The sequence below is a fragment of the Poecilia reticulata genome, chromosome 1, assembly GCF_904066995.2.
Source record: "Poecilia reticulata chromosome 1, P_reticulata-male-v2, whole genome shotgun sequence".
In the NCBI taxonomy this organism is placed as follows: domain Eukaryota; kingdom Metazoa; phylum Chordata; class Actinopteri; order Cyprinodontiformes; family Poeciliidae; genus Poecilia; species Poecilia reticulata.
Window position 1 is genome coordinate 11,681,312 of NC_088830.1, and position 21,918 is coordinate 11,703,229.

Sequence of the window (21,918 nt, forward strand, 5' to 3'; positions counted from 1 at the left end):
CTTCCAGATTGGTTTTGTGCACAGTTGAATCTGACTTTTTCTTTGTATCCAGATCCTTCAGGTTTTGTCCTGTCAGATTATGAACATCCATCCAGATAAATTGGTCTGCTCAGGAATATAACTCATTTATCTGAATATCATAAATGATCATTTTTCAGGTTTGTGAAAATCCAGAAGACAGCTCAACCTTCACATCAGAGAACCAGGAGCAACGATGAAGCTGCTGATTCTCAACAACATGTGAACAAAGTTTCGCCACAAATTAAGATCTTTATTCTGATTGTCGGAAAGCAAAATGATGAAATGCTCTGCAAAGGAAATTATTATATACATTCCAAACTTGTTTTAAGATTTCATGCTAATTGCTAAATGTTTTAATGATGTAACTTGTTTTATTACATTAACTTTTGCCACACCATAATAAATAAGAGTTTTTATTAAACCAGCCTTTGTTTCTTTTTAAATTAAGACTAAATCATGAAGGTGATCAGGTTTTCTGTAGAGGAAAACACTTGTTATATCTGCAATATTTCCATCCTCTTAAATTGTTTTGGTAATCTTTTTATGTTTCTATGATGTTTATCATTTGTCATTTTGACTTTAAAAATAAATTTTAATTTTACCTTCAATTTGTGACAACTTATTTCTTTATGCTCATTTTATTCTCTGGATTCTGTTACTATAAACAGCTTTTGCAATGAGAAAAAGAACCTGGAGAACATCGATGAAAACAAATAAGCAAACTATAGACATAAAGTTCTGCTTTACTTTTATTTAAACAGGAAATATGTTTGATGAGATGATACAGCGCTAACCACTGCACCTCAGCCCTCCCACATTTCCTATGACCTTTTCCTCCAACTTTCTAAATACTTATTTTTATCTTTCTAATTATAATCACATCTTCTTAGTTTCCTGGTCGTTTTGACAGAGCTCAGTTTCAGCATTTGAAAAATAGAGAGATGCATCATTTCACACCCCATTTCTGAGGCTTGTTTTGTGCAGAGGGCTGAACTTAGCAGACCGATGTGGTTTCCTTAAAACACTTCATGCTTTACTTCAACATTATTTCTGGTTTAGTTTGTCGTTTTCAGTAATGCAAAGATGTGGAGCTTCCAGGTCGTGTTGTTCATCTTGTCTGGTAAGTTTTAATATCCAAATATAAATCCAACATTTTCCAGTGGCTTTTTAAAGCAGGAGTAGATTTTGTCATCTTAACATTATAAAAAAAAAATCAAAAAACAATATTGTGCCTCGTAACTGTCATACTACTTTGTTTTTCGAGTTGTTTTTAAATATGTACATTTACAAGCTATCTGTTGTCTTTTATATATGGCCTTATCTTTTTATATATTTACTATTTGCTGAGGATTCAGACTAAGAATTTTATGATATTTTTGTTCAAATGACAATAATTGTGAATTAAAGTTAATTGCATTGAATTAAATGTTTATTCTCTCCTGCCTCCAGCTGCTGTGTGTTGTGTGAGCCGTGCTGCAGGTTTGATCCAAGTGTTTGGATACGAAGGAAGAGATGTGAATGTTTCTTGTCCATATGATGAAGGTTATGAAAGTTATGAGAAATATCTGTGTAACGACCCATGCAGAAACAGTGATGTTTTCACAAGATCACAAAAACATCAGAACAAATATTCCACCTATGATGACAAAACATCAAGAATCTTCACTGTGACCATCTCTGATCTTCATTTGGATGATGCCCGAAATTACAAATGTGGAGTGTCCAAAATACTAAGAGATCTCTACACTGAAGTAAAGCTGGAAGTAAGAAAAGGTAAATAGTTTTAACTGGAAGATTAAACATTTGAGTTAGCAAAATATACGAAACTTTACAGATGATACAGAGAATAATGAATTGGCAGAAATGTTTCCGGCGTTAATCGACTCTGAGATGCAACACTTTGAGTTTCCCTCTTTCTGTCTTAGTGCAATCAGACGATCAGAGCTAATTTATACTGACAGTAAATGTTGAACTACAGTGAGACTCTGAGGCCTTAGAGAGGCAAGAAAGAGAATTAAAACTGAGGGAACACAGAACCATTACAGTTAAAATTAGCTTGGTTTTAATCAATTGACGTCAGTACTGTGTCATCTGAAACCCAGGAATTAGCAGATCGTGATCAACGTTTTATATTCTAATTTACTTAATTCATGTGTTTCTGGTTAACTGTACAGATATATATCTTTTACTATCTGACAGACTTTCTTATCTTCCTATCAGACAGATGCTGCGACACGGTGAATAAAACCCAAAGTACTGAGGAAGGTTCAGTGACCATCAGCTGTCCGTACGACTCTCAGTCTGTCCACAAGCTGAAGTTCTTCTGCAGAGGAAACCGGCCCTCCACATGTCTACAGCAGGCAGTGATCACCTCTAGCAACACACAAGATGGACGATTCAGACTCTCTGATGACAGGAAGTCAGGAATATTCACAGTGACCATTTCCAGTCTGACCCTGAAGGATTCTGGGTCGTATCTTTGTGGAGTCCAGAGAAACTCAGGATTTGATGCTTTCTCTGCTGTTGAGCTGGAGGTCAAAGGTCCTTCATATTCCCCCTGTTACCTCCATTCTTTAATCAGTAAAAGAGCACGTGTTTTATAAATTGATGCACATTTTATCAATAAATCTTATATAGTTTAATGTATTATAAAATCTCTGACAGAACTGGAGTTGTACAACATCAGTGGCATCGAGGGACGTCCAGTAACTCTGCAGTGTCCTAATTCAGGACAACAACATGATAACAGGAAGTTCCTCTGTAAAGGAGACCAACACAACAACTGCACAGACATGATGGAGAACCAAACAAAGTTCAAGCTGCTCAATGTCTCCTCCAGCTGTTTCTCTGTGATCATCACTGAACTGGAAGCAGCTGATGCAGGAACATACTACTGTGGTTCAGACTCTCAGCTGAGATTCATAAAGATACAGCTGGCAGTCGGTGAGATCAGCACAGAGAGAGATAGGATAATAAAATGCAACAAAAATTCCAGGTTAATGTTTTTTTACCACATTATATTATGTATTTTCTCTGACAGGCTCTCCACATGAAACCAGCTCTGCTGAACAGGTTACATCACAGCCACCATCACATAATCCTGGTAAGCTCTCTAGATTTGTTTCTACATCTATTTCTCTTGTTGTTTCTTCACTCTTCTCATTCCAGTTCAAATCTTCAGATGTTCAGATATTTTACCTGCTTCATAACATAAACTGGATTTTTTAACTGAATTTTCATGGATTTACACAACAATCCACACCTGACCATCCACACTCACAAAGCTTTCACATATTCAGACACTTCTTAGCAACCAACACTTCAGGGCACAAAGTAAAACAAAGTGTTGCTATGCATCCATTTTTGAAATAAGCCAGTCAAGTTTCTCTTTATAAAGAGTCATACCACTGAAGTTTTAACTTGAAGTGGGAGATATAATGACTTACCATACCTGACTTAAATGTATTAACAATAAAGAAAACCATCTAAATTTGGCGGAGACAGAACGAGAAAACAGGAACATGGCTATCAAGTCTGACTACAACAAGTAACTCATGTTGTCATTCTGTGGTGTTTCTGTGGAGGGCTCTGTGAACCAGCTAACTTCTCCATTTCCTTGTTTTCAGATGTTTCTTTATTCTACGTTCTGCCTGCGGTCTTCGCTCTGCTTCTGATCCTGACATTTGTCCTTTTGCTGGTTTTAAAGTACAAATCAAGAATCAAGCGAGGTACATTTATACAGATTATACACTAACACAGAAATCCCTCACAGAATCACATCATGTTTACTTTGTGTTTTCAGTGGATGGAATCAATGTGAATGTGTTGAACTCTGCTAACAGTAATAATGTAGAGATGAGAATCAATGATGTGAGTAAACAAAACTTCAACTATAAAATATTTTTTTCTGCCTGCAAGTAAAATATTATTTCTTTTATTTCTTTAGATCTACGAGTTACAAGAAGATGTTGCTTTCATGAACTCTTCCACTCCAAACACGTTGAGCCATGACAATGATCTCTACAACATCCTTTAAAGGAGACCTGCAGAAGTTAGGAAACATGTAACCAGTGTTTGTGACAGTAAAAGCTCAGTAAAGGAACCAAATGCTGGTGTGTTTTTATTTAGACATGTTTTTAATATTTAATAGTTTTTATGTGAAAATGTTATTGAAGTGTGTTAAAACTATATGTAGATAGAACAAGTCAATTTGACCTTCATTTTGACGTCAGCATGTGTGAAGGTCAGGCGATCTGTTCACTGTTTCACAATATGAGTCTTTTGTTCTTGTTGTGTTTCTGAAACCAAGAAGGAATTTCAAAAGAAGTGTCAAAGAATCTACACAAAGACAAAATTTATTCACACGTATGGCAGATTTAGAAGTAGAGTCCTATTTTAATTTCAGGATTTTCCTTTGCATCAAAGTAATCTTAACATTACAGAAGTTTCCCAATCTGAGTCCCAACCTAGGCCAGAGAGGGAGCCAAAGATTAGTCTGATGTTACGGCGCCTTCATACATTAAACACTTGCAGTAGATGAAGCATCTTCATAGAGCAGACATGCAAAAGTCAGAAGATTGTGATTGTTGCAATGTAAATAAAGATATTTAAGTTCTTTGTTGAGAAGGTTGTAAATAATTTTCACAATACAGTTTGAAAATGTAAATAAAATCAGATCAGTCAATATTTTTCCAACTGAAAATTCTTATCCAAAAGAAGAATCCAAAATAATATTTTTAGAAATATCTGCCTCACATCATGTTAAAACAAAACCTCTTACTTGTTTGAAAATAATTACAAATCTTAATCTGCTAGGGATGTGAATAATTTCAGACGTCACTAGCAGATTTTACAAAAAGTGTTTTTTTTCTAGACAGATTCTCAACAGGTCTATAATGAAATCAATTACCATCCAACATACTCACTAAATTATTATTATATATATATGCAAGGATAGCAGTTTCTTTACATTCCTTGAAAATACCAGCAAGTTCTTGAAATGCAGGCTATAAGACTCCTGGTAGGATATAAGTTATTAATGTTATTTTGCTTAAATAAAGTAGTTCAGTTTATTTTAGGTAAACATGAGGCTCATGGATGATCTACACCACTAACTGATATAAAATTTTCTTTGAACAAACAGAAACATTCAATGGAAAATGCAGATAAACCACCTGGAGCAGGCGGTGAAAGACAGGAAGCTGGTGCCGTCTCCATGGTTACAGGTGTTACTGATGCTCCAACTTAACATGCTGTAAACTTCCCTGTTAAACCAGAAGTTATATGCACATGAACAAATGAAAAAGAACCAATCAAGTTGGTTTTCCCTGAAAAATTATGTAATCTTGTTTTATTATTCTAAATCTTTTTTTAATAGCAAAAGCTAAAAAGAGCCTTTACGTTGGCTCATTTCTTGATGTGAAAACAAATCAAGTTCCTGAAGAAAACATTTAAGGAAAAGAACATCTTAAGTCCAAACATGAAGATCTACAAAGCTGAAATTAAAACCAGAACTCAAGAGTCTCTCAAAGCTCCACCCTCACTTTGATGTGGCAAAAAAAATCTATTTCCTGGTTTTGTGAGTAAAGCTTGTGAGCACCTCGGCTGCAGAGTTATCATTTGACCAATGCAGAAACAAGATGTTTCACACTTGTGAGTTTAGTCGACACGTTCAAAGGGTGTTAAAGCGTCTGAGTGTCAGGATCCTTAATAGATCTGATGGTTCCTCTAAATGTCTCAGTTTAAAATAACTTCTGCCTCAGTTCAGCTCTGGTCTCAAAGAACAGAGAGATGTGGAGCCATCGACACATCATCATCTGCAGTAAGATATAATATATGATCTACAACAGAAATTTCTACAGCAGTTTGCTTTAATGTTATGATGAAATGTATTTAATTAAAATAAAATGTGTTTTTAAAGTATATAACAATTACTTAAAGACTCAGTAGCACTTCCTGTTTGTGTTGACTGAAATGTGTTAGTCTTATTTATCTCATCTGATACAAACTGATTGTGCTTTTTATTTGAAAAAGTAGTTTTACAAAACTTGTAAAAAATATTGTATAGTTCATGTTACACGTCTCAGCTGGGTCAAAACAATTGCAACAATTGATGTTTATTGATGTCTTTGTTTCTCCTTTCGTCTGAGTTGAAAGCCTGTAAACATGAATAGCTTCAGTGAATGAAGGAACGACCGCCATCTTCTTCCCCATACTCTGTCTCTTTATTACAAATTCTTGAAATCATGACATCACTTTAGGGGCTCCTCACTTTAGGCATCCTAGTGAAACGCTGTCTGCATTTTGGTTCATTTTTTTTCCTTTTTGATTTAACATGGTATTTCGGTCAATTTCAGTCTAAAAAACACATATAATACACTGGAATGCTAATAATTTATGTGGTGGCTTATACTCTTAAGCAGATTTTCTTGACTATATAAACAAGTGATGACTAAAATCTTCCACTGCATTCACATGTTGAATCATAAAAACTAAACTGATGTTGTTTTCTGTCTGCAGCAGCTCTGAGTTTTGTGATCAGTGCTAAAGGTTTGATCCATGTGTTTGGATACGAGCGCAGAGATGTAACATTTTCCTGCTCATATGGGTGGAACTATGAGGAAAATGAAAAGTACTTTTGTAAGAATGACTGTGGCTCCAGTGATGTTCTCATTACAACAAAACAGAAAAATAAGGACAAATATTCCATCACTGATGATAAGAAGAACAGAGTCGTCACAGTGACCATCTCTGATCTTCGATCACATGATGCTGGGAAATACTGGTGTGGAGTCAGTAGGCAGTGGTATAAAGATCTCTACACTGAAGTAAAACTGCACATAAAAAAAGGTAAATAATAAGTTAATGTTTTTATATTTCACTAGAGATTCCACAGCAAATTAAAATGAATTAAATGAAGCATCAACATCTAACCATGTTGATATACAATTTTAGTCAATGTGTAGTCTTAAATTTAGCTATTATTAGAAGCAAAATGCATTTTCTAATTTTGATTTATCATGTATCTGCAAATCTGAATTAGCTTCAATGTGGAAAATAAATATGTTTACACATCGATGCAGACATATTAATACAAAAACACAACTTTACTGGTTTATGTTGAATATAAATCTCTATCAAAAAAGTATAACTTTGTTTTATGTGAACATTTTGTCTAGTATTTTTTGTTGGTTTATATAGATTATCTTCCTATCAGACAGATGCTGCGACACGGTGAGTAAAACCCAAAGTACTGAGGAAGGTTCAGTGACCATCAGCTGTCCGTACGACTCTCAGTCTGTCCACAAGCTGAAGTTCTTCTGCAGAGGAAACCGGCCCTCCACATGTCTACAGCAGGCAGTGATCACCTCTAGCAACACACAAGATGGACGATTCAGACTCTCTGATGACAGGAAGTCAGGAATATTCACAGTGACCATTTCCAGTCTGACCCTGAAGGATTCTGGGTCGTATCTTTGTGGAGTCCAGAGAAACTCAGGATTTGATGCTTTCACTGCTGTTGAGCTGGAGGTCAAAGGTGAGAGGTCAGTCTGCCTTATTAAGAAAAAACTAAGGGGTTAATATAAATGTGTATTCTTTATTAATTTAATATTGAATCTTACTAAGTGTACAAATGCAACAGTTATTAATATTTCCTTCTCTGGCAGAATTGTTCTGTCTGGAGTCGTACAACATCAGTGGCATCGAGGGACGTCCAGTAACTCTGCAGTGTCCTAATTCAGGACAACAACATGATAACAGGAAGTTCCTCTGTAAAGGAGACCAACACAACAACTGCACAGACATGATGGAGAACCAAACAAAGTTCAAGCTGCTCAATGTCTACTCCTGCTGTTTCTCTGTGATCATCACTGAACTGGAAGCAGCTGATGCAGGAACATACTACTGTGGTTCAGACTCTCAGCTGAGATTCATAAAGATACAGCTGGCAGTCGGTGAGATCAGCACAGAGAGAGAAAAAAAACAAAAAGCAACAAAAAAAATCCAGATTGAGTTTGGTTTTCACTACATTATGTTTCGTATTTCCTCTGACAGTCTCTCTTCATCAAACCAGCTCTGTGGCTCCAACCAGCTCTTCTGAACAGGTTACATTACAGCCACCATCACATAAACCTGGTAAACTATTTACATTTTCTTTCTCTGTGCTTCCCCTGATATTCCTTCACTTGTTTTTCCACAAACAGCAGATATTCAAATACTCAAATATATTAATGGAGAATTAGAGAAGGTTGCTTTGTTGGCTTCTCCCCTCAGCCAAATGGACGTGCTGCAGATGTCCACCGTCTTCCAATCCAAAGGTGTTCAACCCATTTCATATGATGTTAAACAGTCAATAGAATGTGATTCTTCCACGTGAGAGATAGAATAACAAAGCAACATAAAATGCAGGTTAAGTCAGTGAAAAATTTACATGAAAAGTTTGTGTATATTTCGAGACACAACAGGAGAAATCTTGCATCTTTCAGGCATATTGTGTGGTTTCTTTCTCTGCAGAATATTTTATCAACAGTCCAGACTGCAGGCAGCTAGTTTAGGATCCAGAGTCACTTGGCTTGGAGCTGAAGCGATCTGGTTGAGGGCCAGCTTCTTTACTATTTTTAATATTGAAATTAAGTCAACCATCAAACCAAATACATTTTTTTATATAGCACATTTCAGTTAGAAGGTATTTCTTAGAGCTTTACATCATTAAAAAAAACAAAAAAATATAAAGTCAACAATTGAAATGTTACATTCAGTCAAGTGTTGTTAAATTTCTAAACAAGTGAGTTTTTAGTCCAGATTTAAAGGAAATCAGTATTTTAGCTGTTGTGCAGTTTTCTGGAAGTTTGTTCCAGATCTGTGGGGCATAGAAGCTGAATGCTGCTTCTCCATGTTTGGTTCTGGAGATGCAGAACCAGAACGAGAAGCAGAAGACCTGAAATGTCTGTAAGGTTGATACATTAGCAGCAGATCTTTAATGCATTGTGGTGCTAAACTGTTCAGTGATTTATAAACTAGCAGTAGCAGCTTGTTCTCTTTCTAGAAGTTTTATCATAGTGTGTCTAATCTCCCTTTAGAGCCAATTGAACCAACGCAGGTCAATCCTGGACCTACCAGCCCTTCCTGTTGCTTGTCCTTCATAAATGAAGTCTGAATGTTTTGTGTTGATTCTTCTAAACAAAGTTTCAAATTATTAATACCTGCTTTCATTCTCTGTGTCTGTTTCCAGGAAACTTTCTGTCCAGGCCTGTTAAATACTCAGTTCTCTTCTTTTCAGACCTGACCTTATTTTACATCCTGCGTGTCGTCCTGTTTCTGCTGTGGATCCTGCCTTTTGTCCTTCTGATGATTCCTAAAAAGAAAATTAAAGCAACAAGGTGAATTTACCCAGAACATCAACACACAATACTAAAAAACAAGAAAAAAATCCCAGAACAAACAGAGATCATGTTTTTTGTTGCTGTAGAAATCCAGATGAATGTACTGAACACTGCTGATGCTATTGAGGACCAGAGGATCAATGATGTAAGTCCACAAAGCTTCAGCTCTGAAAGATTTCTTCTTGTGAGGACATTATGTTTCCATTAACTATAAAATAAATTTGCTTCATAGAAACACAACAATTTTGAACAAACGTAGAGTTTTCAAAAAAAAAGTTGTTGCACAAGGATGAGGTGGTTCTTCAGTCGTATGGAAATAGATATATTTCACAAACTGCAATGGAAACATTTTCTTCACATCCCATAAGTCAGAGATCAACAGCCGGATGTTACTACTGGTGAAACGGTTGAATAAGGCGGTTAGAAGCAGTAGCAGGACGATGGTTTATTTGGGGGTTTATTTACCCCCAAATAAACCACCATGGGTGGTTTGTTAATCTGCAGCTGGCTCCACCAGAGCTCTCACAGCATCACACAGTTCATAAAAAGCTCAGTGTCAATCAAATGTGTTTAATCTGCAGCTCTTCTGTGAAATCATGATTGCACTTTCCACAAAACACTGCAGACATAGCATCTCCTAAGTATGATGAGTTTATTGCTCCAAATCCTGAGGAAGACGCTAATGTCTCCTCAGATGGCTGATAGATGATGAATGCTGGAGCCAACGTTAGATTATGAATGTAACTCAATGTCAATGTTACTGTTTCTGCTCAGTTTCTGCACGTCTCTGTTGCATCTCAAAAGATGCTTAGGCAAAATATTAACAGATGGATTTAAGAAGTTTGTTTGTAAATGCAATCAAACTTCTATATATATATATAAATCACGCCAGTCAAAAAGGATTCTGTAATTTCTGTATACATTTCTCCTATATTAATATTTTTTCTTCCAGATTGGTTTTGTGCACAGTTGAATCTGACTTTTTCTTTGTATCCAGATCCTTCAGGTTTTGTCCTGTCAGATTATGAACATCCATCCAGATAAATTGGTCTGCTCAGGAATATAACTCATTTATCTGAATATCATAAATGATCATTTTTCAGGTTTGTGAAAATCCAGAAGACAGCTCAACCTTCACATCAGAGAACCAGGAGCAACGATGAAGCTGCTGATTCTCAACAACATGTGAACAAAGTTTCGCCACAAATGAAGATTTTTATTCTGATTGTCGGAAAGCAAAATGGTGAAATGCTCTGCAAAGGAAATTATTATATACATTTCAAACTAGTTTTAAGATTTCATGCTAATTGCTAAATGTTTTAATGATGTAACTTGTTTTATTACATTAACTTTTGCCACACCATAATAAATAAGAGTTTTTATTAAAACAGCCTTTGTTTCTTTTTAAATTAAGACTAAATTATGAAGGTGATCAGGTTTTCTGTAGAGGAAAACACTTGTTATATCTGCAATATTTCCATCCTCTTAAATTGTTTTGGTAATCTTTTTATGTTTCTATGATGTTTATCATTTGTCATTTTGACTTTAAAAATACATTTTAATTTTACCTTCAATTTGTGACAACTTATTTCTTTATGCTCATTTTATTCTCTGGATTCTGTCACTATAAACAGCTTTTGCAATGAGAAAAAGAACCTGGAGAACATCGATGAAAACAAATAAGCAAACTATAGACAAAGTTCTGCTTTACTTTTATTTAAACAGGAAATATGTTTGAGATGATACAGCGCTAACCACTGCACCTCAGCCCTCCCACATTTCCTATGACCTTTTCCTCCAACTTTCTAAATACTTATTTTTATCTTTCTAATTATAATCACGTCTTCTTAGTTTCCTGGTCGTTTTGACAGAGCTCAGTTTCAGCATTTGAAAAATAGAGAGATGCATCATTTCACACCCCATTTCTGAGGCTTGTTTTGTGCAGAGGGCTGAACTTAGCAGACCGATGTGGTTTCCTTAAAACACTTCATGCTTTACTTCAACATTATTTCTGGTTTAGTTTGTCGTTTTCAGTAATGCAAAGATGTGGAGCTTCCAGGTCGTGTTGTTCATCTTGTCTGGTAAGTTTTAATATCCAAATATAAATCCAACATTTTCCAGTGGCTTTTTAAAGCAGGAGTAGATTTTGTCATCTTAACATCATAAAAATTTAGAATAAAATCAAAAAACAAGATGGTGCCTCGTAACTGTCATACTACTTTTGTTTGTCTATTTGTTTTTAAATATGTACATTTACAAGCTATCTGTTGTCTTTTATATATGGCCTTATCTTTTTATATATTTACTATTTGCTGAGGATTCAGACTAAGAATTTTATGATATTTTTGTTCAAATGACAATAATTGTGAATTAAAGTTAATTGCATTGAATTAAATGTTTATTCTCTCCTGCCTCCAGCTGCTGTGTGTTGTGTGAGCCGTGCTGCAGGTTTGATCCAAGTGTTTGGATACGAAGGAAGAGATGTGAATGTTTCTTGTCCATATGATGAAGGTTATGAAAGTTATGAGAAATATCTGTGTAACGACCCATGCAGAAACAGTGATGTTTTCACAAGATCACAAAAACATCAGAACAAATATTCCACCTATGATGACAAAACATCAAGAATCTTCACTGTGACCATCTCTGATCTTCATTTGGATGATGCCCGAAATTACAAATGTGGAGTGTCCAAAATACTAAGAGATCTCTACACTGAAGTAAAGCTGGAAGTAAGAAAAGGTAAATAGTTTTAACTGGAAGATTAGCAAAATATACAAAACTTTACAGAGGATACAGAAAATAATGAATTGGCAGAAATGTTTCCGGCGTTAATCGACTCTGAGATGCAACACTTTGAACTTCCCTCTTTCTGTCTTAGTGCAATCAGACGGTCAGAACTAATTTATACTGACAGTAAATGTTGAACTACAGTGAGAGACTTTTGAGGGCTTAGAGAGGCAAGAAAGAGAATTAAAACTGAGGGAACACAGAACCATTACAGTTAAATTAGCTTGGTTTTAATCAATTGACGTCAGTACTGTGTCATCTGAAACCCAGGAATTAGCAGATCGTGATCAACGTTTTATATTCTAATTTACTTAATTCATGTGTTTCTGGTTAACTGTACAGATATATATCTTTTACTATCTGACAGACTTTCTTATCTTCCTATCAGACAGATGCTGCGACACGGTGAATAAAACCCAAAGTACTGAGGAAGGTTCAGTGACCATCAGCTGTCCGTACGACTCTCAGTCTGTCCACAAGCTGAAGTTCTTCTGCAGAGGAAACCGGCCCTCCACATGTCTACAGCAGGCAGTGATCACCTCTAGCAACACACAAGATGGACGATTCAGACTCTCTGATGACAGGAAGTCAGGAATATTCACAGTGACCATTTCCAGTCTGACCCTGAAGGATTCTGGGTCGTATCTTTGTGGAGTCCAGAGAAACTCAGAATTTGATGCTTTCACTGCTGTTGAGCTGGAGGTCAAAGGTGAGAGATCATTCTGCCTTATTAAGAAAAAACTAAGGGATCAATATAAATGTTTATTCTTTACTAATTTAATATATAATCTTACTAAGTGTACAAATACAACAGTTATTAATATTTCTTTCTCTGGCAGAATTGTTCTGCTTGGAGTCGTACAACATCAGTGGCATCGAGGGACATCCAGTAACTCTGCAGTGTCCTAATTCAGGACAACAACATGATAATAGAGATCATAGCATTTCTTCATTTTTTCCCCCATTTTTTAATCAGTAAAAGAGCACAGGTTTTATAAATTGATGCACAGATATTTTATCAGTAAATCTTATATACATTTATGTATGAATATAATCTCTCTGACAGAACTCGAGTTGTACAACATCAGTGGCATCGAGGGACGTCCAGTAACTCTGCAGTGTCCTAATTCAGGACAACAACATGATAACAGGAAGTTCCTCTGTAAAGGAGACCAACACAACAACTGCACAGACATGATGGAGAACCAACAAAGTTCAAGCTGCTCAATGTCTCCTCCTGCTGTTTCTCTGTGATCATCACTGAACTGGAAGCAGCTGATGCAGGAACATACTACTGTGGTTCAGACTCTCAGCTGAGATTCATAAAGATACAGCTGGCAGTCGGTGAGATCAGCACAGTGAGAGAAAAAAAACAAAAAGCAACAAAAAATCCAGATTGAGTTTTGTTTTCACTACATTATGTTTCATATTTCCTCTGACAGTCTCTCTACATCAAACCAGCTCGGCTGAACAGGTTACATCACAGCCACCATCACATAAACCTGGTAAAATCTTTACATTTTCTGTTTCTGTGTGCCACTTCTGATATTCCTTCACTTGTTTTTCCACAAACAGCAGATATTCAAATACTCAAATATATTAATGGAGAATTAGAGAAGGTTGTTTTGTTGGCTTCTCCCCTCAGCCAAATGGACGCGCTGCAGATGTCCACCGTCTTCCAATAACAAAGTTCCTCTATGAAATGGTGTTCAACCCATTTCATATGATGTTAAACAGTCAATAGAATGTGACTCTTCAACGTGAGAGATAGAATAACAAAGCAACATAAAATCCAGGTTAAGTCAGTGAAAAATTCAAATGAAAAGTTTGTGTATATTTCGAGACACAACAGGAGAAATCTTGCATCTTTCAGGCATATTGTGTGGTTTCTTTCTCTGCAGAATATTTGATCAACAGTCCAGACTGCAGGCAGCTAGTTTAGGATCCAGAGTCACTTGGCTTGGAGCTGAAGCGATCTGGTTGTGGGCCAGCTTCTTTACTATTTTTAATATTGAAATTAAATCAACCATCAAATCAAATGAAATATTTTATATAGCACATTTCAGTTAGAACGTATTTCTTAGAGCTTTACATCATTTAAAAAACTAAAATATATAAAGTCAACAATTGAAATGTTACATTCAGTCAAGTTTTGTTAAATTTCTAAATAAGTGAGTTTTTAGTCCAGATTTAAAGGAACTCAGTGTTTCAGCTGTTGTGCAGTTTTCTGGAAGTTTGTTCCAGATCTGTGGGGCATAGAAGCTGAATGCTGCTTCTCCATGTTTGATTCTGGAGATGCAGAAGCAGAAGCAGAAGCAGAAGACCTGAGAGGTCTGTAAGGTTGATACAACAGCAGCAGATCTTTAATGCATTGTGGCGCTAAACTGTTCAGTGATTTATAAACCAGCAATAGCAGCTTGTTCTCTTTCTAGAAGTTTTATCATAGTGTGTCTAATCTCCCTTTAGAGCCAATTGAACCAACGCAGGTCAATCCTGGACCTACCAGCCCTTCCTGTTGCTTGTCCTTCATAAATGAAGTCTGAATGTTTAGTGTTGATTCTTCTGAACAAAGTTTCAAATTATTAATACCTGCTTTCATTCTCTGTGTCTGTTTCCAGGAAACTTTCTGACCAGGCCTGTTAAATACTCAGTTCTCTTCTTTTCAGATCTGACCTTATTTCACATCCTGCGTGTCGTCCTGTTTCTGCTGTGGATCCTGCCTTTTGTCCTTCTGATGATTCCTAAAAGAAAATTAAAGCAACAAGGTGAATTTACCCAGAACATCAACACACAATACTAAAAAACAAGAAAAAACCCAGAACAAACAGAGACCATGTTTTTTGTTGCTGTAGAAATCCAGATGAATGTACTGAACACTGCTGATGCTATTGAGGACCAGAGGATCAATGATGTAAGTCCACAAAGCTTCAGCTCTGAAAGATTTCTTCTTGTGAGGACATTATGTTTCCATTAACTATAAAATAAATTTGCTTCATAGAAACACAACAATTTTGAAAAAACGTAGAGTTTTCAATAAAAAGTTGTTGCACTAGGATGAGGTGGTTCTTCAGTCGTATGGAAATAGATATATTTCACAAACTGCAATGGAAACATTTTCTTCATGTAGCAGGAAGAAGCCTGCCCCAATATTCAAAACACCTGGCCCCTAATCACCTCATGAGGGTGGAGAGTATAAAGGCAGACTCTCACCTGGTTGCTTATGAGGCGTGTTCACTGTCAACAAGAGACCCACCGGAGACCAGGTGAATACGAGCTGGGAGCTAGCGGTCGAAGAGGTGCTGACGCTCAGGGTCTTAGCCACGACATACGGGTTGCCGACCACGCTGAGAAACGGCAAGACGAGAGTCGTCTGGTGATAAATGCGATTTAAATTGGAACGTGACAACGTTGGATTTAGAAAGAAGTGACTGTAATAGTATGGGGTGTAGTGAAGAGGAAGGAAGGAGTGGGCAGAATGAAGATAAAGAGTGGTACTTGGTGGGAAAGGGTGGAAAGAAGCAGCTTGCTGCCGAAAGAGGAAATGAGGAAAGCACTGAAGACGCCGATAATGACGGTATTGAGGAAGGAAAAGAAGCACCAAAAAGATAAAACCTGAACATTATAATAAGATTTGATGAAGGAGAAGGAGTCAAGAAGATTGATCCAATTAAACTAACAAAAGCACTAAAAACACATGTTGGGGAAATTAAACATGCTAAAATACTGGATGTAATTCGGAAGGGCAAGTTGAAAAGGCAAAAAAGCTTGGATGGGTGTGTAAAGTTAAAGTCAGAGCAGTTGTTAAAGTGGGTGAAAAAAGAAATGATGAAAGCAAAGAATTATCACAGGAGTGCCGTTGAGTGTTAACATGAAGGACTTAGTTGAGAATTTGAAAGAAAGAAACAAGGAAATAAAGGGAGCTCGGAGAATGACAAGGGGTACAGAAAAGGTTGAAACAGAAACTGTGTTGTTGGAGTTTGAAACAGAAGAAATGCCAAAGGAGGTTTCCTTTGGTTTGATAAGATTTAGTGTCAGGGAATACGTGCCCAAACCAGTGAGGTGCTTCAACTGTCAGGAATTTGGCCATGTTGCAAAAATGTGTAAAGGGAAAAGGAGATGTGCCCGATGTTCTGGAGACCATGAATATGGTAAATGTGGAGTTGGAGTTAAACCAAAGTGCTGTAGTTGTGGAGGAGAGCATAGTGTTGCTTTTTGGGGATGCGAAGTAATGAAACGACAACTATACAGAAAACGAAAGTTACGCAGAAAGTAGCATATGCAGAAGCGTGTAAAGTAGTTGAGAAAGAGAAACAAAATGGGAAATCTCTAACAGGTGAAAGCAAATAATCTAAAAATTATGGAAATGATTGAAAAGAAAATAGAAGAGGAAAAAAGAAAATGGTGGCTTTTATTGCAGGAGTTATAAATGCAACATCGGACGTGAAATCAAAACGGAAAAGATTCAGATTATTGTGAAGGCAGCATGCCATAGCTTAGACTTAAAGAATATTCGGTGGGAAGACGTAAGGGGAGAGCTGTGTAGTCAAGGATAGTCTCAATCTTACAATGGAATGCGAGGAGTCTTTTGTCAAATGGGCAAGATTTTAAACAGTTTATTTATGAATTAAAAGAAACCTGATATAATTTGTATACAGGAAACTTGGTTGAGGCTTTGTTTGGATTTTAAAATAATGGATATATTGCAGTTGGATATGATAGAGAAGAAGGAAATGGGGGAGGATGTCTTTCTTTGATTAAGGAAGGTATTCCATATAAAATTATTGGAAGGAAAAGAGACTTGGAGTATGTTGCAATTGAAATATGGGTGGAAGAGAAGGTAATGTTGATTTTAAATTTTTACAATCCTTGTAAAAAGCTTGAGTTAAGCAAACTTGAAGAGATGGATATGAAAGGAAATGTTATTTGGTGTGGAGACTTTAATGCACATCATTCATTATGGGGTAGTGGAAAAGTAGATTATAATGGGGAAATTTTAGAAGAATTTCTAGATAGTAATCTGGTTTCCTTGAATAATGGTAAGAAGACAAGAATTGATATAAATTCAGGTAAGGAATCTGTATTAGATTTGACATTTGTTTCTAGCTGTTTAGCTCCATTATGTGTGTGGCAAGTTAAAAATAAGACATTTGGTAGTGATCACTACATTATAATCAGCAAAATAAGGTGCATAGACCTGAAATGATAGGAGGAAAGTGGATATTTGAGAAAGCAAATTGGGAGGAATTTTATAACTTATGCGATAGGAAAATTTTAAATATTAAAAATGATCACAGTATTGAAAGTATGAACCAAGAGATTAGTCAGAGTATTTTAACTGCTGCTGAGGAGTCTATTCCAAAAACATCAGGGAAAAATAGGAGAAAGTTAGTTCCATGATGGAATGAAGAGTGTAGAAAAGCAGTTAGAGAAAGAAATAAAGCATTTAAATTGGTTAAAAGGTCTCATAATTTTCAACATTTAATTGAATATAAAAGTCACAAGCAAAAGTAAGGAGAACAATAAGAAGGACAAAAAGAGAATTCTGGAGAGGTTTCTGTGACACAATTGGCAGTAGTACAAAACTAGGGAATGTTTGGGGATGATCAAAAAATGGGAGGAGATGGAAGGGAATGGAGTTATCCTATACTAAATAAAAATGATGTAGTTGCTGTAACTGACAAGGAAAGGCTGATATGTTAGTGAGAGCATTTGTAGAGATTCATAGTGGGAAAATTGATCAGTTAATGAAATAGAGGGAAGGGAGAAAACTAGAAAGGAAATGATGGAATCTTAAGAAGAAAGAGTAATAATGATCTGATGAATTATCCTTTCTCTATTGGAGAGCTGAAAAGAGCTTTGGATAGAACTAGGAATAGTGCTCCAGGTAAAGATGAAGTGTGTTATATTATGTTAAGACATGTAAGTGAGGAAGTTTTAAATAAATTAATTTTATACAATAAGATTTGGAAGGAGGGGAGACTGCCTTGGAAGTGGAAAGAAGCTATTGTTATTCCATTGAAGAACCTGGGAAAGATCATAGTAACCCTGGAAATTACAGACCAGTAGCTTTAACATCTAATTTGTGTAACTGATGAAAAGGATGGTGAATGAGAGATTGACACAATATTTGGAGTCAAAACATTTAATTGCTCCTTATCAGAGTGGCTTTCGTAGAGGAAGAGGAACAATAGATCCTATTTTGTTTAGAGGATGATATTAGAAAAGCTCAAATTAATAAGGAAACTGTTGTTGCTGTGTTTTTTGATGTGGAAAAGCATACGATATGCTATGGAGGGAAGGGTTAATGATTAAATTACATCAGATAAGTATAGGAGGTAATATGTTTAATTGGATATGGATTTTTTACGGGATAGAAATATTCAAGTTAAAATGAGATCTTGTTTCATTGGTTGATGTTGTTTCATTTTTGCAACTGCTTTGTTTAATCTGTTTTTTCGTTAAGTTTCTTTAGTTTTGGGTTTCCTTTGGTTTGAATTTGTTACTTTGGAACATTCTATTGTTTTGTGTAGCCTCAAACCTCACTGCAGGTAGCAGCCATGGATTGTTTTAGAATATTCTATTAAAGCATTGATGATTTTAATTGGTTATGTTGGAAGTAACCTCATTTTAGTCTTTGGCCAAGTTTAAATTGTAGTAATTGTGTTTGTTTTTGTATTTGCTTGTTTTACCCACCCTCTTGTCTCCAGGCTGAGAGCTGACGGGTCTCCTGGGAGACTGGAACTGTGTGTTGTGCGAGTGGCCGTGTTTCTTCACGATTGAATGCTTGTTCACAAGTGTTTGGGGTGATTTATTTTGGATTTATACATTTATTTTAGGAACCAGTTCCCATTTGGACTTCCCTCCCCCTGCTGGTAGGCCTCAGTACTGTACAATACCTTCCTATTGTGTTCCTTATGTTTGTCTATTTTTTTAACATGAAACAATAAATGTAATCCCTTTTTTTTTTGGAAAAGTCTTGTTCTCTCTGGTCACGAACCTCGAGCCTACTGGCAGTGTACTTCCTTGGGTGCAATTCCCAAGGTGGCGTTGTTGACAACTTCTGGTACCCTGCTGTGAGGAGCAGAGTACCAGACTCCTATCTTAGTGTTGCCACAATCACATCACATAAGTCAGAGATCAACAGCCAGATGTTACTTCTGGTGAAACGGTTGAATAAGGCGGTTAGAAGCAGTAGCAGGACGATGGTTTATTTGGGGGTTTATTACCCCAAATAAACCACCATGGGTGGTTTGTTAATCTGCAGCTGGCTCCACCAGAGCTCTCACAGCATCACACAGTTCATAAAAAGCTCAGTGTCAATCAAATGTGTTTAATCTGCAGCTCTTCTGTGAAATCATGATTGCACTTTTCACAAAACACTGCAGACATAGCAGCTCCTAAGTATGATGAGTTTATTGTTCCAATCCTGAAGAAGACGCTAATGTCTCCTCAGATGGCTGATAGATGATGAATGCTGGAGCCAACGTTAGATTATGAATGTAACTCAATGTCAATGTTACTGTTTCTGCTCAGTTTCTGCACGTCTCTGTTGCATCTCAAAAGATGCTTAGGCAAATATTAACAGATGGATTTAAGAAGTTGTTTGTAAATGCAATCAACTTCTATATATATATATATCACGCCAGTCAAAAAGGATTCTGTAATTTCTGTATACATTTCTCCTATATTAATATTTTCTTCCAGAATGGTTTTGTGCACAGTTGAATCTGACTTTTTCTTTGTATCCAGATCCTTCAGGTTTTGTCCTGTCAGATTATGAACATCCATCCAGATAAGTTGGTCTGCTCAGGAATATAACTCATTTATCTGAATATCATAAATGATCATTTTTCAGGTTTGTGAAAATCCAGAAGACAGCTCAACCTTCACATCAGAGAACCAGGAGCAACGATGAAGCTGCTGATTCTCAACAACATGTGAACAAAGTTTCGCCACAAATGAAGATCTTTATTCTGATGTCGGAAAGCAAAATGTGAAATGCTCTGCAAAGGAAATTATTATATACATTTCAAACTAGTTTTAAGATTTCATGCTAATTGCTAAATGTTTTAATGATGCAACTTGTTTTATTACATTAACTTTTGCCACACAATAATAAAAGTTTTTATTAAACCAGCCTTTGTTTCTTTTTAAGACTAAATCATGAGTGATCAGATTTTCTGTAGAGGAAAACACTTGTTATATCTAATATTTCCATCCTCTTAAATTGTTCTGGTAATCTTTTTATGTTTCTATGATGTTTATCATTGTCATTTTGACTTTAAAATAATTTTAATTTACCTTCAATTTGTGACAACTTATTTCTTTATGCTCATTTTATTCTCTGGATTCTGTTACTATAAACAGCTTTTGCAATGAGAAAAAGAACCTGGAGAATATCGATGAAACAAATAAGCAAACTATAGACATAAAGTTCTGTTTTACTTTTATTTAAACAGGAAATATGTTTGAGATGATACAGCGCTAACCACTGCACCTCAGCCCTCCCACATTTCCTATGACCATTTTCTCCAACTTTCTAAATACTTATTTTATCTTTCTAATTATAATCACTCTTCTTAGTTTCCTGGTCGTTTGACAGAGCTCAGTTTCAACATTTGAAAAATAGAGAGATACATCATTTCACACCCCATTAATGAGGCTTGTTTTGTGCAGAGGGCTGAACTTAGCAGACCGATGTGGTTTCCTTAAAACACTTCATGCTTTACTTCAACATTATTTCTGGTTTAGTTTGTCGTATTCAGTAATGCAAAGATGTGGAGCTTCCAGGTCGTGTTGTTCATCTTGTCTGGTAAGTTTTAATATTCATTCAAATATAAATCCAACATTTCCAGTGGCTTTAAAAAGCAGGAGTAGATTTTGTCATCTTAACATTATAAAAAAAAAATCAAAAGACAAGATGGTGCCTTGTAACTGTCATACTACTTTGTTTTTCGAGTTGTTTTTAAATATGTACATTTACAAGCTATCTGTTGTCTTTTATATATGGCCTTATCTTTTGATATATTACTATTTGCTGAGGATCAGACTAAGAATTTTATGATATTTTTGTTCAAATGACAGTAATTGTGAATTAAAGTTAATTGCATTGAATTAAATGTTTATTCTCTCCTGCCTCCAGCTGCTGTGTGTTGTGTGAGCCTGCTGCAGGTTTGATCCAAGTGTTTGGATACGAAGGAAGAGATGTGAATGTTTCTTGTCCATATGATAAAGGTTATGAAAGTTATGAGAAATATCTGTGTAACGACCCATGCAGAAACAGTGATGTTTTCACAAGATCACAAAATAATCAGAACAAATATTCCACCTATGATGACAAAACATCAAGAATCTTCACTGTGACCATCTCTGATCTTCGTTTGGATGATGCTGGAAAATACAAATGTGGAGTGTCCAAAATACTAATAGATCTCTACACTGAAGTAAAGCTGGAAGTAAGAAAAGGTAAATAGTTTTAACTAGAAGATTAAACTTAGCAAAAATATACGAAACTTTACAGATTACAGAGAATAATGAATTGGCAGGAAATGTTTCCGCCGTTAATCGACTCTAGATGCAACACTTTGAACTTCCCTCTTTCTGTCTTAGTGCCAATCAGACGATCAGAGCTAATTTATACTGACAGTAAATGTTGAACTACACTGAGACTTTGAGGCCTTAGAGAGGCAAGAAAGAGAATTAAAACTGAGGGAACACAGAACCA

The 21,918-nt window shown here is 36.0% G+C and overlaps 3 protein-coding genes across 3 annotated transcripts; all 3 read left to right on the forward strand.

Annotated features, from left to right (window-relative positions):
* The first annotated feature begins 975 nt into the window (after positions 1-975).
* On the forward strand, positions 976-4,057 carry LOC145553660 (polymeric immunoglobulin receptor-like). The gene is made up of 8 exons (XM_081612465.1): positions 976-1,141; positions 1,471-1,794; positions 2,242-2,562; positions 2,686-2,964; positions 3,062-3,124; positions 3,648-3,749; positions 3,824-3,891; positions 3,968-4,057. Exons 1-8 carry the CDS (start codon positions 1,105-1,107, stop codon positions 4,055-4,057), a joined length of 1,284 nt encoding a protein of 427 aa, XP_081468591.1. The 5' UTR covers positions 976-1,104.
* Positions 3,974-11,038, forward strand: LOC145551307 (polymeric immunoglobulin receptor-like). Its single transcript, XM_081605809.1, has 8 exons — positions 3,974-5,842; positions 6,541-6,870; positions 7,238-7,558; positions 7,689-7,976; positions 8,077-8,157; positions 9,302-9,401; positions 9,491-9,549; positions 10,508-11,038. The coding sequence occupies exons 1-7, from the start codon at positions 5,812-5,814 to the stop codon at positions 9,519-9,521; spliced, it is 1,182 nt and encodes a 393-aa protein (XP_081461935.1). The 5' UTR covers positions 3,974-5,811; the 3' UTR covers positions 9,522-9,549; positions 10,508-11,038.
* Positions 11,039-11,348: 310 nt separating this feature from the next.
* LOC145551315 (CMRF35-like molecule 5) lies at positions 11,349-20,157 on the forward strand. Its single transcript, XM_081605810.1, has 8 exons — positions 11,349-11,485; positions 11,823-12,146; positions 12,583-12,903; positions 13,261-13,538; positions 13,637-13,699; positions 14,861-14,959; positions 15,047-15,105; positions 20,050-20,157. Exons 1-4 carry the CDS (start codon positions 11,449-11,451, stop codon positions 13,446-13,448), a joined length of 870 nt encoding a protein of 289 aa, XP_081461936.1. The 5' UTR covers positions 11,349-11,448; the 3' UTR covers positions 13,449-13,538; positions 13,637-13,699; positions 14,861-14,959; positions 15,047-15,105; positions 20,050-20,157.
* Positions 20,158-21,918: the final 1,761 nt, after the last annotated feature.